An 18382-nucleotide genomic window follows, 5' to 3' on the forward strand; every position below is an offset into this window, starting at 1 on the left:
AGGATGTCGCCTCACAATGACTGAAGTTCTGGTAAAATGTTTTTCAACCTTGGCAACTTTCTAGTTGGAGACTTCTCAGAGTTGAAGTCCACGTATCTTCAGGTTGCCAAGCCTGAAAAACCCTTTTCTAGCACAACACAACTGAAAGGCAGCAGAAAGTTTGTGACCTCTTTCCGGAGTTCCAACTTCAACAACCCAATTTCTGCATAAATATGACCTAAAACGTGATCTATTCTCCACATTAAGTCCTAAAGGTCGATGAAAAGAATTCCAGTGAAACGAGTTAAGTAAAAAAAAAAATCATACTCCTTCATTTATTTCTTTACTTGGATTGTTCATTCATTTATTTTGGGGGGGAAGGTTATCTAGTTTTGGGATTTGTTTGAACAGATGTTTTGGGTCCTATTTAAGTAAGGTAAAGGGAAAGATTCCCCTCGCACATATGTGCTAGTTGTTCCCGACTCTAGGGGGTGGTGCTCATCTCCGTTTCAAAGCCGAAGAGCCAGCGCTGTCCGAAGATGTCTCTGTGGTCATGTGGCCGGCATGACTCAACGCCAAAAGCGCACGGAACGCTGTTCCCTTCCCACCAAAGGTGGTCCCTATTTTTCTACTTGCATTTTTTACGTGCTTTCAAACTGCTAGGTTGGCAGAAGCTGGGACAAGTAACGGGAGCTCACCCCGTTACGTGGCACCAGGGATTCGAACCTACCTATTTAAGCAGTGGTGGGATTCAAGTAATTTAACAACCGGTTCACTGCCCTAATGATTTCTTCCAACAACCAGTTTGCCAAACTGCTCAGAAAGTTAACAACTGGTTCTCCCGAAGTGGTGCGAACTGGCTGAATCCCACCACTGTATTTAACTAGCAATACTGAAAATTCAAAAGGGGCCACAAAGCTTTAAATGCCACTGAATATTTCTTTGTATTATCTCAAAAGGGGAAATGTTTTTTAAACAAGTCGATACATAGTCGGATAAATTATTATCTGAAAGATATGAAAACTGCGAGAACAATATATTTAAAAAAAAACAACAACATAATCTTGAGAGACTGGGAATCCGGAGTGTTGCTAAATCCAAATAGAGGCAGATAAGGATAAACAGCAGGAAGTTTGGGGCCATCTTTTACAGAAGTTGTGAAGAAGACAAAACGATAACCGAGAATGTCACCATACTTAATGATCACTTTGCGTTTATTTGAATAAGGAGGGTAGTGTGTAGGGTTTTGTCAAAGGGAGGTTTATTCAAAATAGCTTGAAGAACAGGAAGGTACTGAATCTTAAGCAGGGGAAAAGGGCAAGGCAGCTTTGTGTAATTTATATCTCCAGAACTCCTCTGGTTATCTTGTTTTCCCTTCCTATTCATTATAAAGCAGAATTGCAATACTGTCAAAGAGATAATAGGCACATATACACACACACAAACATACACAAAGCATTGAGGAGGCAAAACATACATCAAATTACATCCAGCAATTATGAAAGTCATCTGTGTCAGGGCATCAGAAATAAAAAAGCCCAAAGTGACAGGTGTGATTCTGATTTAAGGTATTGTTCTTCAATTAAGGTGACAACGTAACTCAGCAAGACTCTTTGCGATACAGTAGATACCAAGCATAAACAGGTTGAAGGCCATATCTGAGGTTTGTTTTCAAACCCCAAGTTATTATTTGGCCTAAATGGAGCATAAGCAGACCGTCAGAATGAGGAAAACACACTTATTTTAGAGAAGTTTATTATTACGAACCCCCTCCCTCGAAGGAAGTTTGATCAGGAAACATTTCTTTCTTTTACAGGTGGGCCTCGGTTTAAGACCACAATCGGGAGAGGGAATCTCCATTGCTAAACAAGGCAGCTGTTAAGTGAGTCACATCAGATTTTATCATCTTTTTGCTAAGTGAATTGCCACTTTCCTAAATGAGTTATGCAATTGTTAAAAGTGAATCCAGCTTTCCCCGTTGACTTTTCGCTTACAGATTTATTTATTTTTATTTTTTATGAATCATATTTCTATGCCACCCACTCTCCGAGGACTCTGGGCGGCTTACAACAATCGACAGTATACTAAATAGCATATTGCCCCCAACAATCTGGGTCCTCATTTTACCCACCTCGGAAGGATGGAAGGCTGAGTCAACCTTGAGTCGGTGAGATTTGATCCGCTGATCTGCTGAACTAGCAGCCAGCTGAAGTAGCTGCAGTACTGCACTCTAACCACTGCGCCACCTCGGCTCTTACATCTGTTAATTTACAGATTAACAGAGCTGGAAGGGATCTTGTAGGTCACCCACTCTAACTCGCTGCCCAAGCAGGAGATCCTACACCATTTCTGACCAATGGCAGTCCAGTCTCTTGTGATTTGTGAGGATCAGCCGTGTGTTCCTTTAACATAGTCTTAACATTGGCCAACGTTAATGATAATGACAACGATAAACTCTATAAAAGTAGCATCGGGTATGGAATGTTTATTCAAGCAGTATAATTAGTCAGATTAACAAGAGTTGGAAGGGACCTTGTCGGTCATATAGTCCAACCCCCTGCCTAAACAGGAGACCTTACACCATTTCTGACAGATGGCAGTCCAGACTTTTCTTGAAAGCGTCCAGGGATGAAGCTCCCACAACTTCTGAAGGCAACTTTGTTCCATGGGTTGATTGTTCTCACTGTCAGAAAATTCCTCCTTATTTCCAGGTTGAATTTCTCCTTGTTCAGTTTCCATCCATTATTCCTTGTCTGGTCTTCAGGTGCTTTGGAAAATAGCTTGACCCCCCCTTCCTCCTCTCTGTGGCAGCCCCTCAAATATTGGAAGACTGCTCTCATGTCTCCCCTGGTCCTTCTCTTCACTAGACTAGCCAGGCTCAGTTCCTGCAACCGTTCATCGTATGTTTTATCCTCCAGTCCCCTCATCATCTTTGTTGCTCTCCTCTGCACTCTTTCCAGAGTCTCAACATCTTTTTTTATAGAAACTGGAATGCAGTATTCTAGGTGTGGCCTTACTAAGGCTTTATAGAGTGGTATTAATACCTTACTTGATCTTGATTGTATCCCTCTGTTAATGCAATTTAGGATTGCATTGGCTTTTTTGGCTGCCGCCACACACTGCTGGCTCATATTTAAGTGGTTGTCCACAAAGACTCCCAGATCCCTCTCAGAGTCACTATTAAGCCTGGTTTCACCCAGGCTTAAAGTATCTGTACTTTTGGTTTTTCTCAGAAGCTGGCTGGGAAAGTCACATATGGTGATCCCATGACCCAGGAATGCTGCAAACCATTGTAAATACATGCCAAGCGCCTGAATTTTGATCCTCGGACCACGAGGATACTATGACAGTCGTAAGTGCAAGGACTGGTGATAAGTCACTGTTTTCAGTGCCATTGTAACTTTGGGTGTTCACTAAGTGATTGGTTGTAAGTTAAGGACTGCATGTAGCTGTCCCAGTATATGCCAAAGGGTAGGTTATATATACATTTTTTTCAGAAAGTGTTAAGTCCACCACGGAAGGAGTTTTATTTCATACATTTATAGTCAATCAAAAGGGAAAGGAAATAATGCATTTGGAAGGGGAAAGGGAAGGAGAGACAGAAATGCTGGTATAGATTATGAGTGAGAAAAGGGTTGTTGTTTTTTTTAAAAAGAAACCAACAGTTTAATTTTGGCTTGACTATGTCTTCAACAGCCAAGTGTCATGGAGAAGGCATCAAAATGTCCCTTGCTATAGGAGTAAAATGTTTACAAAGGTCTCACTGGTTATCTTCAGAAATAAAACCTTTGCTTGTTTAATGTCTGTGGAGATTCAGTCATCCCAAAGGTGCTTTTTTCAAGAGGCAACTGGACTTTCTGGTTTTTCTTTGAAGACGTTTCGCTTCTCCTCCCAGAAGCTTCTTCAGTTCTCCCGCTTGCTTTCCTTCTTCGCGCCCAGACCTGCCGCCTCGGCTTCCTCTGCGGCTGGCCAAATTCCACCCCGGGGGCACCGATTCCACCCCAAAACTTTCAGACAGCCATTGGTCTAACTAACATGGTTGAGGGTTCCCCTGCTTGAGCAGGGAGGGGGGTTGGACTAGATGACATCTCAGGTCCCTTCCCTCCCCTCCTTCCTTCCTTCCTTTCTCTCTCTCTCTCTCTCTCTTTCTATCTTCTTCCCTCCTTCCTTCTTCTTTCTCTCTCTCTCTCTCTCTCTCTCTCGTCTTTCCCTCCCCCTTCCTTTTTCTGTCTCTCTGTCTATCTTCTTTCCCTCCCCTCCCCCCTTCCTTTTTCTTTCTTTCTCTCTCTCCTTTCCCTCCCCTCCTTCCTTCCTCACTCTTCTTTCCCTCCCCCTCCTTTTTCTTTCTTTCTCTCTCTCCTTTCCCTCCCCTCCTTCCTTCCTCTTTCTCTCTCTCGTCTTTCCCTCCCCCCTTCCTTTTTCTGTCTCTCTGTCTATCTTCTTTCCCTCCCCTCCCCCCTTCCTTTTTCTTTCTCTCTCTCTCTCCTTTCCCTCCCCTCCTTCCTTCCTTCCTCTTCCTCTCTATCTTCTTTCCCTCCCCTCCTTCTTTCCTTTTTCTTTCTTTCTCTCTCTCTCTCTCCTTTCCCTCCCCTCCTTCCTTTCTCTCTTCTTTCCCTCCCCTCCCACCCTTCTTCTTTCTCTCTCTATCTTCTTTCCCTCCCCTCCTTCCTTCCTCCCTCCCCTCCTTCCTTCCTTCCTCTTCCTCTTTCTCTTCTTTCCCTCCCCTCCTTCTTTCCTTCCTCTCTCCTTTCCCTCCCCTCCCCCCTTCCTTTTTCTTTCTTTCTCTCTCTCTCTCCTTTCCCTCCCCTCCTTCCTTTCTCTCTTCTTTCCCTCCCCTCCCACCCTTCTTCTTTCTCTCTCTATCTTCTTTCCCTCCCCTCCTTCCTTCCTACCTCCCCTTCCTTCTTTCCTTCCTCTTTTCTTTCCCTCCCCTCCCCCCTTCCTTTTTCTTTCTTTCTCTCTCTCTCCTTTCCCTCCCCTCCCCTCCCCTCCCTCCCTTCCTTCCTTCCTCTTTCTCTCTCTCCTCTTTCCCTCCCCTTCTTCCTTGCTCTCTCTTCTTTCCCTCCCCTCCCACCCTTCTTCTTTCTCTCTATCTTCTTTCCCTCCCCTCCTTCCTTCCTCCCTCCCCTTCCTTCTTTCCTTCCTTCCTTCCTCTTTCTCTTCTTTTCCTTCCTTCCTTTTTCTTTCCTCCTTTCCTCCCTTCCTTTCTCTCTCTCTCTCTCTCCTTTTCCTTCCTTTCTTCCTTTTTCTTTCCCTCTCTTTCTCTTCTTTCCCTGTCCTCCTTCCTTTCTCTTCCTTCCTTCGTGTTGCTCCAGGGCAAGGCTTTTTGCTGGGCGTCGGGCGCCCTTGCAGCCCGGTGCGATCTCCCCCCCATCCCCGGGGGAAGCGGCGAATTGAGTCGTGCAAAGCGCGGCCGCACGTACAGCGAACAAGCCCAAGGGAGGAGGGAGGACCCATCCCCGGCTGTTCCCTCCCGACCCCTCCATGGAGCAGAGCCAGCGCTGCCCTCCCGCTTCTCCTCCTTGCCTTCCAAGCGGCCGTGCAGCACCCAAAGGGTTAACAAACCAACGCGGCCGACCGGCCGCTCGCCCCGCCCCCTCCCCCTCCCTCGCTGTGACGCCGCTCGCCCCGCCCCCTCCTCCTTCTCCTCCTCCCTCCCTCCCTCCCTCCCTCGGGCTGCGCGTGACGTCGCCGCCGCCCCGTCCCGTGACGTCACGTCCGGGAGGCGGAGCCGAGCGCCAGGAGCTGCGGTTTCCGGCTGAGGCGCGGGACCGGAAGGGAAAGTATGAGTTGGTGAGTGGGGGGTCCCGGTGGGCGCCTCTTCCGTCGCCAGGGAGAAGCGCGCGGGGGGGGGGAGGGGCAGGCGGGCTGTGAGGTAGGTGTGTCGGAATAATGGCGGCCTCCTTGTTTCTGCTTCCAGTGGGGGAGGCTGAGGGAAGCTGTGTGCGGGGGGGGGGGGTTGCTAACTGGGGTCGGAGGCCCTGGAAGGGAGGAAGGGAGCAGGGCGGCCTAAGCGGTTGCAGGGAGCTGTGGGGGTGGGTGGGTGGAAAGAGGGGCTTTCGGACGTCCCCGCAGCAGGATTTGCCGTTTTGGTTGCCCCTGTTGCTGCTGCTGCTGCTGCTGCTGTCGTTGTTGTTGTTTTAATACAGTGTTGGAAGGGGACCTTGGAGGTCATCTAGCCCAACCCCCCCCCACCCCTGCCCACGCAGGAGGCCTGTCCTAGGGATTCGAACTGCCGAGCTTTCTGATGGACGAGCTCAGTGTCTTGGTCTCTGTTTCTGTTTCTGTCCTAGTCTCTCTTTCTCCCTCCCTTTTTCTCTCTCTTTCTCTCTCCCTCTTTCTCTCCCTCCCTCCTTCTTTCTCTCTCCCCCTCCCTCTTTCTCCCTCTTTCTCCCTCTCTTTCTCCCTCTTTCTCTCTTTCTCTCTCCCTCTTTCTCTCGCTCCCTCCCTCCTTTCTCCCTCTCTTTCTCCCTCTTTCTTTCTCTCTCCCCCTCCCTCTTTCTCTCTCTCCCTCCCTCCTTCTTTCTCCCCCTCCCTCTTTCTCCCTCTCTTTTTCCCTCTTTCTCTCTCTCCCCCTCCCCCTTTCTCTCCCTCCCTCCTTCTTTCTCCCTCTTTCTCCCTTCCTCTTTCTCTCCCTCCCTCCTTCTTTCTCTCTCCCCCTCCCTCTTTCTCCCCTCCCTCCCTCTTTCTCTCCCTCCCTCCTTCTTTCTCTCTCCCCCTCCCTCTTTCTCCCTCTCTTTCTCCCTCTTTCTCTCTCCCCCTCCCTCTTTCTCCCTCCCTCCCTCTTTCTCTGTCTTTCTCCCTCCCCCTCTTTCTCTCCCTCCCTCCCTCTTTTTTCTCCTCCCTCTTTCTCCCTCCCCTCTTTCTCTCCCCCTGCCTCCCTCTTTCTCTCTCTCTCTCTCTCTCCCCTGCCCTCTTTCTCCTTCCCTCTCTCTCCCTCCCTCTTTCTCTCTCCTTCCCTCCCTCTCTCTCTATCACACACACATACACTTTTGGGGGGGTCTACTTTTACACGTGAAAAGCACGTGAAAAAATGCAAGTAGAAAAATAGGGACCACCTTTGCTGGGAAGAGAACAGCGTTCCGTGCGCCTTTGGTGTTTAGTCATGCCAGCCACTTGACCACGGAGCATCTTCGGACAGCGCTGGCTCTTCAGCTTTGGAACGGAGATGAGCACCGCCCCCTAGAGTCAGGAACAACTAGCACATATGTGCGAGGGAAACCTTTACCTTTACTCTTAAATCAGGTTCTCCATCCTGTTACGCACCATTTGGCCTTGTGTGACCTGACTTTGTGTGTGTAGGCTAAAACATTGTTGCATGTTGTGCAGTGGTGCAAAGAACAACAAGCCTGTGGTTCCTCCCTCTCCTCTTGACATGCACAAATATTTATACACTGGCAGGGGTGGAAGAATCGCACCCCGCGTTCGTTCGTGGCGTGCAGAAGTTTTTTAGGGATTGAAAAAAAGTCTGTAGAGATTCTCAGTCATCCAGGTCGTGGTTGTCCCGAAGGTCCTTTTTTTTTTTTTTTTCAGGAGGCAACTGAAGTTTCTGGTTTTTTTCTTTTGAAGACTTTTCGCTTCTCATCCAAGAAGCTTCTTCAGTTCAGACTGAATGGTGGGGGATGGAAGGATTTATGTTCCTTGCAGACAGCTGGTCATTTGCATCCTTTGAGAGGGTCCTTGAAGCCCTTGGAGGTTTATCTGTGTCCTCAGGGTCACCTGAGTGGTGCAAATGGTTCCTGTAGTCTGCAATTTTTTCCCTCTGGAAATCCGTTCCTACTCCCACACCATTCAAAGGGTGTTCATCCCAAATTATATAGCTAAAAGTCTAGGGATTCTCAGTCATCCAGGTTATGGTTGTCTCAAAGGTGCTTTTTTCAGGAGGCAGCTGGACTTTCTGGTTTTTCTTTGAAGACGTTTCGCTTCTCATCCAAGAAGCTTCTTCAGCTCTGATTGAGAAGTTGGTGCTCCTGCAGGCTTGTCGTTTCCCAGGCATTGGGAATTCATCTCCGGAGAAGATGGAATCGCTCATGGTCTGGATGCTCCATTTTCTAGGTTCACGTTGGGTGGGCTCCCCCAGAAGGTGCAAGCATGGAGTTAGGAGGTGCTTCGGAATCCATCTCTCTCGGGGGTTTCCCAGACTATGCTTTTTCTAATCTTCTATCATCTTAGACTGATAGATTACCTATATATTTGGATGAATAATTTTAAAACCATGCCATTGATACAATCTGCCTTGCTTCCTGAGATGCCATTTATATGAGTAGCCTTCGCATCTAAACCCCTTGGTTAGTAAAGAATTCAACTGCCATGATGGTTTCTGGATAAATATTACGTCTGTGAGGAAGTCGTTTCACGAAATGTCACCTTGTTTCTGGGGTCATATAAACCATTGCTGATTCTTACCTTTAAACCCCTGCGTGGCCTGGGCCTGAATTATCCAAGCAGCTTCTTCTGTTTGATGTTGCTCCTAAGGCCGTGATGGCGAACCCATGGCACGTGTGCCAGAGGCGGCACGCAGCGCCTTCTCTGATGGCACGCAAGCCGTCGCCCCAGTTCAGTTCCGCTGCACACAGGGGTGAAATGCTCCCGGTTCAGACCGGATCGCCCGATCCGGTAGTGATGGCGGTGGGTGGTTCGGAGAACCGGTAGTTTTGTGTTCCCTTTAGTTGTTTGAGCAGTGTATAAATTACTGTATGTAAAGAAGAAAGTATTTAATAAGGCGATTTCATTCATTCAGATCTCGGATGTCTTCTGCTTCTGTTCCCTTTATTTTTTTGAGCAGTATATATTCTCTTTTTTAACAATCATTTCTTCGTGGTCTGCTTTCCACTGTAATTTCAGTTTCGGTTTCAGTTTTATTAAATTTTTATACCGCCCTTCTCCCAAAGGGACTCAGGGCAGTGTACAGCCAAGATAAAACCAACAATACAAAAGTTAAAAACAATTTAAAATTATTAAATAGTTTGGCCGATTCCCCTGCCCCCCAATGTCATTGTTTCGTTTCCTTCATTGTCTCTTTTTTGACCAATCAAAAGATGTTGATGCTGCTCTTGCATTATAATATTTCATTTCACTCTTTCAGGATGATTATTTTCCCCCCTCTATACAGCAATCATTCATGCAAAGAAATACAAGATAATTATGTTATTGGATCCATATATCATGCTAAAAATAAGTTTGTCTAATCATGGTTTATTGCAGGGGTCCCCAATTCCCCGGTCTGCGGCATGGCAAAAAATTGGGTCACACGAACAAAGTGATAACACATCCACAAAATGCAAGCAGAATGTGAAACCACATCCCCTCTGGTCTGTGGAAAAACCTCTCTCTACGGAACTGGTTCCTGTATCCAGCTGGTTGGGGGCCACTGGTTTATTGTAAATTATCTGGACCTTTATCAAAATGAAGCAAACCCTATGATGACTTAGTATAGTGTGAACCTAGTCTTCCCTAACTTACCGTACTTTTTGGAGTATAAGACACACTCCCCCCCCAAAAGAGGGTGGAAATGTCAGTGCGTCTTATACACCGAATACAGCCATTTTTTGCCTCCCGAAACCCCACCATTTTTGTGAAAAACAGGCCCATTTTTCAGAAAAATGGGTCATGCAGGGGCCTGCAGAGTGCTCCTGGGGGCTGGGGAGGGCAAAAACGGGATGTGTGGAAGGTTTGGGAGGCAAAAAAAACCAGGACCATTTTTCGCAAAAATGGGATGCACAGAGGGTTTGGATGGCTTGCAGAGTGCTCCTGGGGGCTGGGGAGGGCAAAATATTTTTTCCCCCTTCTTTTCCTCTTCAAAATCTTGGTGCGTCTTATACTCCGGTGCATTTTATAGTCTGAAAAATACGGTAGTTATTTGACATCTGGAGGAGTAATTGCTGTAATCATGGTCTGCATATAATCCTGAACTCAGGAACATTGTTTTAATTCTATTAAAATCAACTACAATTGCTATTGGTATGCATTTATTTTTTTATTGGTTCGATTTATATGCCGCCCTTCTCCGGAGACTCAGGGCGGCTTACAATGCGTTAAGCAATAGCCTTCATACTTTTGTATATACCTGCTTAGTAGGGCTTTCACCCTCCCCTCCCAAGCGGTGTTCTTTTTTTATACAAAGTCAGTTTATTGCTCCCACAATCCGGGTCCTCATTTTACCTACCTCGGAAGGATGGAAGGCTGAGTCAACCTTGAGCCTGATGAGATTCAAACTTGCAGTAATTGCAGGCAGCTAAGTGCTATTTAACAGCGCTTTAGTCCACTGCTCCACCAGGCTCCTGGTACGTGCATCCCACTCATTATTGCATATTTTACACTAACCATCTCAGGCATGGGAAAACAGCCAGACTCCGTGAGAAATGTTTAGATACAACTCCCATGGAGTCTCCAAATTGGGATGCTCTCTGGACTAATGAAACTTTGAACTCCAAAAGCCCAAGCCCTCAATGTCTTGATCACTGAATTTTATCCAGAAATATTTTTGCTTGTATTTCCTTCCTTTCCAGACCCAACCTTAGAAGAAGTATGGTCATTGCTTTCAATAAACCATAATACATTTTTTTTCTCTATATAGTATGAGACTTATCCTTAAATCTTTCTGCAGAGAATTGAAGAGATCAGGCTCCCAAGCAATCTGATCCCCAGATTACCTTGCATCAGAAGTGGGTTTCAGCAGGTTCTGACCAGTTCTGGAGAACCGGTAGCGGAAATTTTGAGTAGTTCGGAGAACCGGTAAATACCATCTCTGGCTGGCCCCGCCCCCATCTATTCTCTGCCTCCCGAGTCCCAGCTGATCGGGAGGAAATGGGGATTTTGCAGTAACCTTCCCAGGGAGTGGGGAGGGAATGGAGATTTTACAGTATCCTTCCTCTGCCACGCCCAGCAAGCCATGCTCACAGAACCGGTAGTAAAAAAAAATTGTATCCCACCACTGCCTTGCATCCTGACAGATTGCAGATCTGAGGCTGTTTACATACCCCAGCAAACTTTTGTTAACATGTTTTCAGATTACTCTTTGGCCTATTGATTTTGTATTTATAATGCAACTTGACTAAACACAGTTTTAAGTGAGTTGATCCATATTGAAACAAAGGAGAGCGTAACAAGTAAACAAAGTCATATTTCTATTCAAATAATAAACCAGTTCCTGTCCTGTGTCATCTTCATTTAAAAGGCTTGTCAGCGTGAGCCTTTTCTTTACTAGAGACCTTGGATTACTGCCAGATAGCTAATTTCTGACCTGACGGACTAATGTTCTAATCCTGCATGGGGGAACTTCAAAATCATTATATATCAGTTACAGGGAAATCCATTCGGGAACGGATCCCTGCTGACATTTCTCTGTTTGGAGGCCACCAGGTTGGATAAACATGGTTTACAGAATTAACTGCCTTTATTTTCTGATCCCTTCTTCCCTGGAAGTCCTTTTAAAATTAGCGACAGTGTTTTTCAGTTCTCAGATGAATCAAGCTAAATGCAGTGGAAGCAAACAACCTGCAGAACTCAAATTTAGCAGGCATTTGTGGCTGGGTTCCGAGCTGTAATATGGATTATTGGTTCCGGCATACCACAGTGTGGAAACCCAACTATTGTGACGAAGTGTGATTTACAGTTTACCATGTTGTATGGACTCGTCCAATTTGGGTTTATATATTAAGTCATGGTAAATACAATATATACTGCTCAAAAAAATAAAGGGAACAGAAGCAGAAGACATCCGAGATCTCAATGAATGAAATAGCCTTATTAAATACTTTGTTCGTTACATACAGTAGTTTTGTGTTCCCTTTAGTTGTTTGAGCAGTGTATAAACTATTGTATGTAAAGAACAAAGTATTTAATATGCCGATTTCATTCATTCAGATCTCAGATGTCTTCTGCTTCTGTTCCCTTTATTTTTTTGAGCAGTATATATACATTACAAAATATTCGTTGTGTTAACGTAGTCTAACACCCTGCCAACAAAAGTGCGTATAATCGAGGCTATGGTTTTCCTAGTTGCAATGGATGGCTGTGAAAGTTGGACCATAAGGAAGGCTGAGAAAGTCAAAGAATGGAGGACTTTGAACTCTGGTGCTGGAGAAGGCTCCTGCGAGTCCCTTGGACTGCAAGGCGATCCAACCGGTCAGTCCTAGAGGAGATCAACCCTGACTGCTCTTTAGAAGGCCAGATCCTGAAGAGGAAACTCAAATACTTTGGCCACCTGATGAGAAGGAAGGACTCCCTGGAAGGAAGAGTCTAATGCTGCGTGCCAAAAGCGGGGGAGGAGCGAGGGGGTCACTTACATGCATGCCCACACCCATAATTCAATGCCCCCCATGCATGCATGTGTGGCCCCCCTGTGCTCCCCCGCACATGCACGCACGACCCCCCTGCGCCCCGTTTTGGGCCTAGCAGGCCTACCTGAAGCCTCCAGAAAAACCTTAAAGGGTTTTTGTGCGTGTGGTCTTGTATTATCTCTGCTGGTTAACCCTTTGCCCCCACCCCTGCCTAGTATATCTTTAAAATAAAGGTTCCTCTTGCACATATGTGCTAGTCGTTCCCGACTCTAGGGGGCAGTACTCATCTCCGTTTCAAAACTGAAGAGCCAGCGCTGTCCAAAGACGTCTCCGTGGTCATGTGGCCGGCATGACTCAATGCCAAAGGCGCACAGAATGTTGTTACCTTCCCACTAAAGGTGGTCCCTATTTTTCTACTTGCATTTTTTACCTGCTTTCGAACTGCTAGGTTGGCAGAAGCTGGGACAAGGAACGGGAGCTCACTCCGTTACGCGGCACTAGGGATTCGAACCGCTGAACTGCCAACCTTTCGATTGACAAGCTCAGTGTATATCTTTTATTATTTATTATTATTTACTTATCTAGTATATCTTTATTTAGTATATCTTTAGCTTTTACAAAAAAAGCTTGGTGTGTTAATTCTCTTACTGGACAATCTATGCCTGCTGGAAAGAGATTGCAAACCAACCATGTTAAACACAGTGATAGATCATTCCAATCGTATCAGGCAATATATATCCTTGCCAGAGATGACGAGATTAATAGCCAAACGTATCTGGAGGATGCCAGATTAAAGAAAGTTGATCGGTAATCTCCTTTGGGGTGTTGATCTGGATTTTTAATTAGAGAACTAAAGCTGTCCAACTTTTTCTAAAGCCCTGTGAAGTTACATAGTACAATAAATCTATTCCTAGAATCCCACATATCAAATTAGAGCATGATGCAATAGATCATTTAAGGAAGTGATCTTGGCACACTTAAAAAAAATAAACAAAGAGAATATCGCCTTGAATGGATGTCTTAAAGACTTAAATATTATTTGTGCATTCTTCAGTTCCAAATACAGATGCGAATTATTATTTTTTTAAACGAAAAGATTGTTTTATCTCATCTTTGAGAAACAAAATCCCCAAGGGCCGCTGCTTATTTTAAGCATTACCACCCCCCCATCCCACCCCAGCATTTAAATCAAGACTTGCTAAAAGCCCGATGCTGCAATCTAGAATACCGATAATCACGAAATATATTTGCAGTTGCAGTACACAACACATTATAATAATGAAGTCGTTCTGAGTGTCTCAATGAAAAATAAATTATTCTAACAGTTACGATAATAACACAGCGGGAATGGGAAGTGCATCAAAATGGACCCTCTTCTGCCATGCTGCTTGGAAAAAAATCTTATTCTCCGCATTGATGTAATGTTCAGACACTAATTTGGGGTTTAAGTAACTCTTAGAACGTGAATGCATTCTAAGTGAGGTCGTTCCAGATACGTTATTGTAGACTTTGTGTATTGATAACTTTTAGGGTAGCTGGGTTAAGCAAGAAGCTCCAGTGCCCCTTTTCAATCTTCCTGTAGTCATAAAACTACGTAGCCCAGGGGTCTCCAACCTTGGCAAATTTAAGACTTGTTGTTCTGCCCCAGCTACGGACCCCAAAGAACGCAGCACACACAAAGTCTGTAAAAACCTTAATTTACTAAATTAAATCAGTCTTTTTCAAATAAAGGCTGTTAATTAACTTTCTTAACAGCCTCCAAGAATCCAAAGAATAAAATAATAATCGTAATCTTACTAGGGTTGGCAGAAAGCCCAGAAGCAATTTGCAGAGAACTAAGATCAAGACGCGAAGGAGAGTGAACTAAGTTGTTCCCTGCAAATTGCTTCAGTCGGCGTTCCTCCTTAAATAGGCTAAGGGAGTGGCCAATTAGCCCCAAGCCTTACTCTCGAGGAGACCTCCTCCTGAAGAGCCACTCCTGCCTTTTGGCAGTTCTGCGTGCCCGTGCATCGAGAAGAGGCTCCTCCTTTTCGTCCTCTTCACTTATGGGAGCTTCTGGAGGTTCTGAAGGCCCTGGCTGAATCCCCGCCTCTGGCACCACATCTTCTCCAGCCTCCTCATTGTCCGACTCAAGTGCCAGCTGCACAGGCTGCTGGCGCAGCACCACACCAGCCTCCTCGCTGTCGGAATCAGCTACTAGCTGCACAGGCCGCTGACGGGCCACAACACTTGTGGACTTCAACTCCCAGAATTCCTCAGCCAGTTGTAGCACCTAGTTGTATGACAGTTGTAGCACCCCAAGGTCACGTGACTGCCATTTGCCAGCTTCCCAGCCATCTTCCTGCAAGCAAAGTGAACGGGAGAAGCCGGGTTCACTTAATAGTCTCCTGATTCATTTAACAACTTCATTGATTCATTTAACCAAGCTTTGGCAAAAAAAAGAGTCATAAAACTGGGAGCAACTCCTTTAACAGAGGAACTTCTGGTCCCGGTTTGGTTGCAAATTGAGACTAACTGAAAACCATGGCTTATAGCTTATTGTCATGTGCAAACCAAGCCAGAGGAGAAGATTTGCAGCTCAGGGTTGACATGAGGGGGTCCTTGGTGCTCTCTGAGCTTGCTTGTGTTCTTGGAGACGTTTCGTTACCCAACTAGGTAAAATCCATCAGTCCTAGTCTAGTCATTAATCACTAGCACTGATGATTGATTCATTGATTGATTGATTGATTGATTCGATTTATATGCCGCCCTTCTCTGGAGACTCAGGGCGGCTTACAATGTGCTAAGCAATAGCCTTCATACTTTTGTATATTTTATACAAAGTCAGCTTATTGCCCCCACAAACTGGGTCCTCAATTTACCTACCTTAGAAAGGATGGAAGGCTGAGTCAACCTTGAGCCTGGTGAGAATTGAACTCGTAGTAATTGCAAGCAGCTGGAAGCTAAATATTACCTTTTAACAGTAGCATTAGTCTGCTGCGCCACTCAGGCTCTGCCGCCCTTCTCCGGAGACTCAGGGCGGCTTACAATGCTTTTAAGCAATAGCCTTCATACTTTTGTATATACCTGCTTAGTAGGGCTTTTGCCCCCCCCCCAAGCGGTGTTCTTTTTTATACAAAGTCAGCTTATTGCCCCCACAATCCGGGTCCTCATTTTACCTACCTCGGAAGGACGGAAGGCTGAGTCAACCTTGAGCCTGGTGAGATTCGAACTCGCAGCAATTGCAGGCAGCTGGCAGCTAAGTGCTACTTTAACAGCACTTTAGTCCGCTGCACCACCAAGGCTCCTATGATGTTACCTAGTTTGGGCAACGAAACATCTACAAGAAAACAAGCCAGCTCAGAGACCCCCAAGAACCCCTCAAGCCAATGATGCTTATTTTGTAAGCCCTTGTTCAAGAAACCAGTTTTAATGTTAAATATTTGAACCAGATCGTAGATAAGACACTTTCCTTACATAGGACCGTTGTGTATCAGAAACAGAGTGGCAGAGTCAGAAGGGACCTTGGAGGTCTTCTAGTCCAACCCCCTGCTCAAACAGGAGACCCTACACCAGTAATGGCGAACCTTTTCGGGACCGAGTGCCCAAACCGGAAGGCACATGCATGTGCACACGCCTGACCAACGGAAACCCGACGACCAGCTGGCTGGTGCACACATGCCTGTTTTTTGGCCATTTTCAGGCTGTTTTCAGGTTATTTTCCGGGCCATTTTTCAGGCTGTTTTCAAGCTGTTTTTCGGGCCGTTTTTAAGCTGTTTTTCAGGCTGTTTTTTGGGCTGTTTTCCAGGCCATTTTCAGGCTGTTTTTTGGGCTGTTTTCCAGGCTGTTTTTTGGGCTGTTTTCCAGGCTGTTTTTTGGGCTGTTTTCCAGGCCATTTTCAGGCTGTTTTTGGGCTGTTTTTTGGGCTGTTTTCCAGGCTGTTTTTTGGGCTGTTTTCCAGGCTGTTTTTTGGGCTGTTTTTCGGGCCGTTTTCCAGGCTGTTTTTTGGGCTGTTTTCCAGGCCATTTTCAGGCTGTTTTTCGGGCTGTTTTCCAGGCCATTTTTTGGCCTGAAAAATGGCCTGTAAAACAGCCTGGTTTTGGGGCATTTTCCGGAGATCTGGCGTCTGCAAAGAGCAGTTGGTGACGGTACGTGTGCCCACAGAGAGAGCCCCGTGTGCCAGCTGCGGCACGCGTCCCATACGTTTGCCCTACACCATTTCCGAATCAGCGGCTGTCCGGTCTCTTCTTAAAAGTGATGGAGAATTCCCAGCTGTTTTAAATCTGGGATGGCCGGCCGCGAGAAGCCGCTTCGTATCTTCAGGTGGCGGTTTGGCGAAGGATGACCTCGAATGTCCGGGCCCTTGGAGTGCACACGAGCCGCATTCATAAGCTGAGCATTCTTGGGAGGAATGGAGCGGATCTCGGGAAATGTATTTCATTGAAAAAAAAAAATAAGGGATCATTGTCAGAAGCGTTGCTTTTTAAAGATGGGCCATTCTTGCCTTCTCTCTGGCTGCCGGTTGCGCGTCAGTTTCCTTGTGCACATGGTGGCCTCCTTTTATTTTTTTGTACGTGAATGCCAGCGGGATCACACTGCGGAGATTTGTCAGTGTGTAAAAAGCACACAATCGCCCTCAGTTCAGTTTGTCAATAGCTGGCAGGGCCCGCCTTGACTTGCAACGGTCTCTCATTCATGCCGGGAGATGCATGCGGCCACTTGTTGAATGAATTGTCTTATTCATGGAGCGCCGGAATGCCCTACGTCTTCCGATGGGGAAAGGGTCCGGATGACGTACGGACCCAGTCTGTGGAAGGTCAGTCCCCTCGGCCAAAGATGCAGCAAACTCCGAAGCGAACAAGGCGGTTAAGCCATGAAATTGGGGTGGGGGTGGGTGGGGAGGTAGCCTCCATTGTCTACCCTTCTTCTGTTCCTCAAATGTCACTATAGAAAAAAAAAATCTTTTTTTTAATCGCTTTGTATTTTGGAGCGCTGCGCAAAAAAGAAGAACGAATGAACTTCGCTTCCTGTGTCCGATCCCCAATATTTTCTTTCTGCAGGAGGTTCGTCACCACTTAGTTTTAATCTGCGCCTTCCTCCAACTCTTGCTTCAGCTCCAGCAAAGTTTTGCATCTCAGAAACTGATGCTGGCATGGAGTAGTCCAAATATCTAGGCACTGTTCCTAACTATTTCTCTTTTCTTTTGGGTCTGGTTCCTGTTTGTTTGTTTCCATTGTCAATATTAGTACCGGAGAAATAGCAAAAAAAAAAAAAAGAGAGAGAGAGAGAGAAAGCATGGGAAAAAAATAACAGATGAAGGAAACTGATAATAATTGGGTAGTTTTTAAGACTTTAAAAAACGCCCAGAGTTTAAAATCTAAAACGGTTTTCAGCTGAGTTTCTAAAGAGCATTGATGTGGTTCACACTTTGGGGCTAAGCTATAAAATGTTTAGTTGAATTTGGCTTAATATGTTGTGTTAATTGGCCATGCGGTGTGTAACCATGATTTTAGAAGCGTTCTATTGGCAAGGCATTTTTGTGATTACGAAGCCGCCGGAGTGGAGCTTTTATGTTATGATGTTATTAATTTGTGATTTTTATTCCTTAGACTGTCGTTAGAGAAACTGTGGTTTGGCACAAACGTGAATTCAGATTTATCTATGGAGATTCTCAGGCATCCAGATCATGGTTGTCCCAAAGAGGCAACTGGACTTTCTGGTTTTTCTTTGAAGATGTTTCACTTCTCATCCAAGAAGCTTCTTCAGCTCTGACAGGATGGTGGGGAATGGAAGGATTGATATTCCTTGCAGACAGCTGGTCATTTGCATCCTTTTAGAGCAGTGTTTCTCAACCTTGGAAGCTTGAAGATGGGTGGACTTCAACTCTCAGAATCCCCCAGCCAGCGCTGCTGGCTGGGGGATTCTGGGAGTTGAAGTCCACCCATCTTCAAGCTTTCAAGATTGAGAAACACTGTTTTAGAGGGTCCTTGAAGCACTGGGGGTTTATCTGTGTCCTCAGGGCTATCTGAGTGGTGTTCCTGATTCCTGTAGTCTGCAATTTTTCTCTCTCTGGAAATCCATTCCTACTCCCACACCATTCCAAGGGCATTCATCCCAAATTGTATAGCTAAACGTCTGTAGAG

The 18382-nt window shown here is 45.9% G+C and overlaps 1 protein-coding gene across 2 annotated transcripts in view; it reads left to right on the top strand.

Annotated features, from left to right (window-relative positions):
- Window positions 1–1794: 1794 nt before the first annotated feature.
- Window positions 1795–18382, top strand: part of BIN3 (bridging integrator 3) — a 135150-nt gene continuing 118562 nt past the window's right edge. The window contains exon 1 of one of the 2 annotated variants that reach the window (XM_087875875.1): window positions 1795–1861. Coding sequence is in view for 1 of the 2 variants with exons in the window: in XM_034422071.3 (XP_034277962.1) it covers window positions 5765–5772 (8 nt within the window). In the remaining variant the exon portion in view is untranslated. Of the gene's footprint in view, window positions 1862–5653; window positions 5773–18382 lie in introns of those variants that run through there. The other variant, XM_034422071.3, reaches the window with a different exon arrangement.

This window comes from Pantherophis guttatus, chromosome 9 (genome assembly GCF_059756535.1).
Source record: "Pantherophis guttatus breed Tessera chromosome 9, ASM5975653v1, whole genome shotgun sequence".
In the NCBI taxonomy this organism is placed as follows: Eukaryota; Metazoa; Chordata; class Lepidosauria; order Squamata; family Colubridae; genus Pantherophis; species Pantherophis guttatus.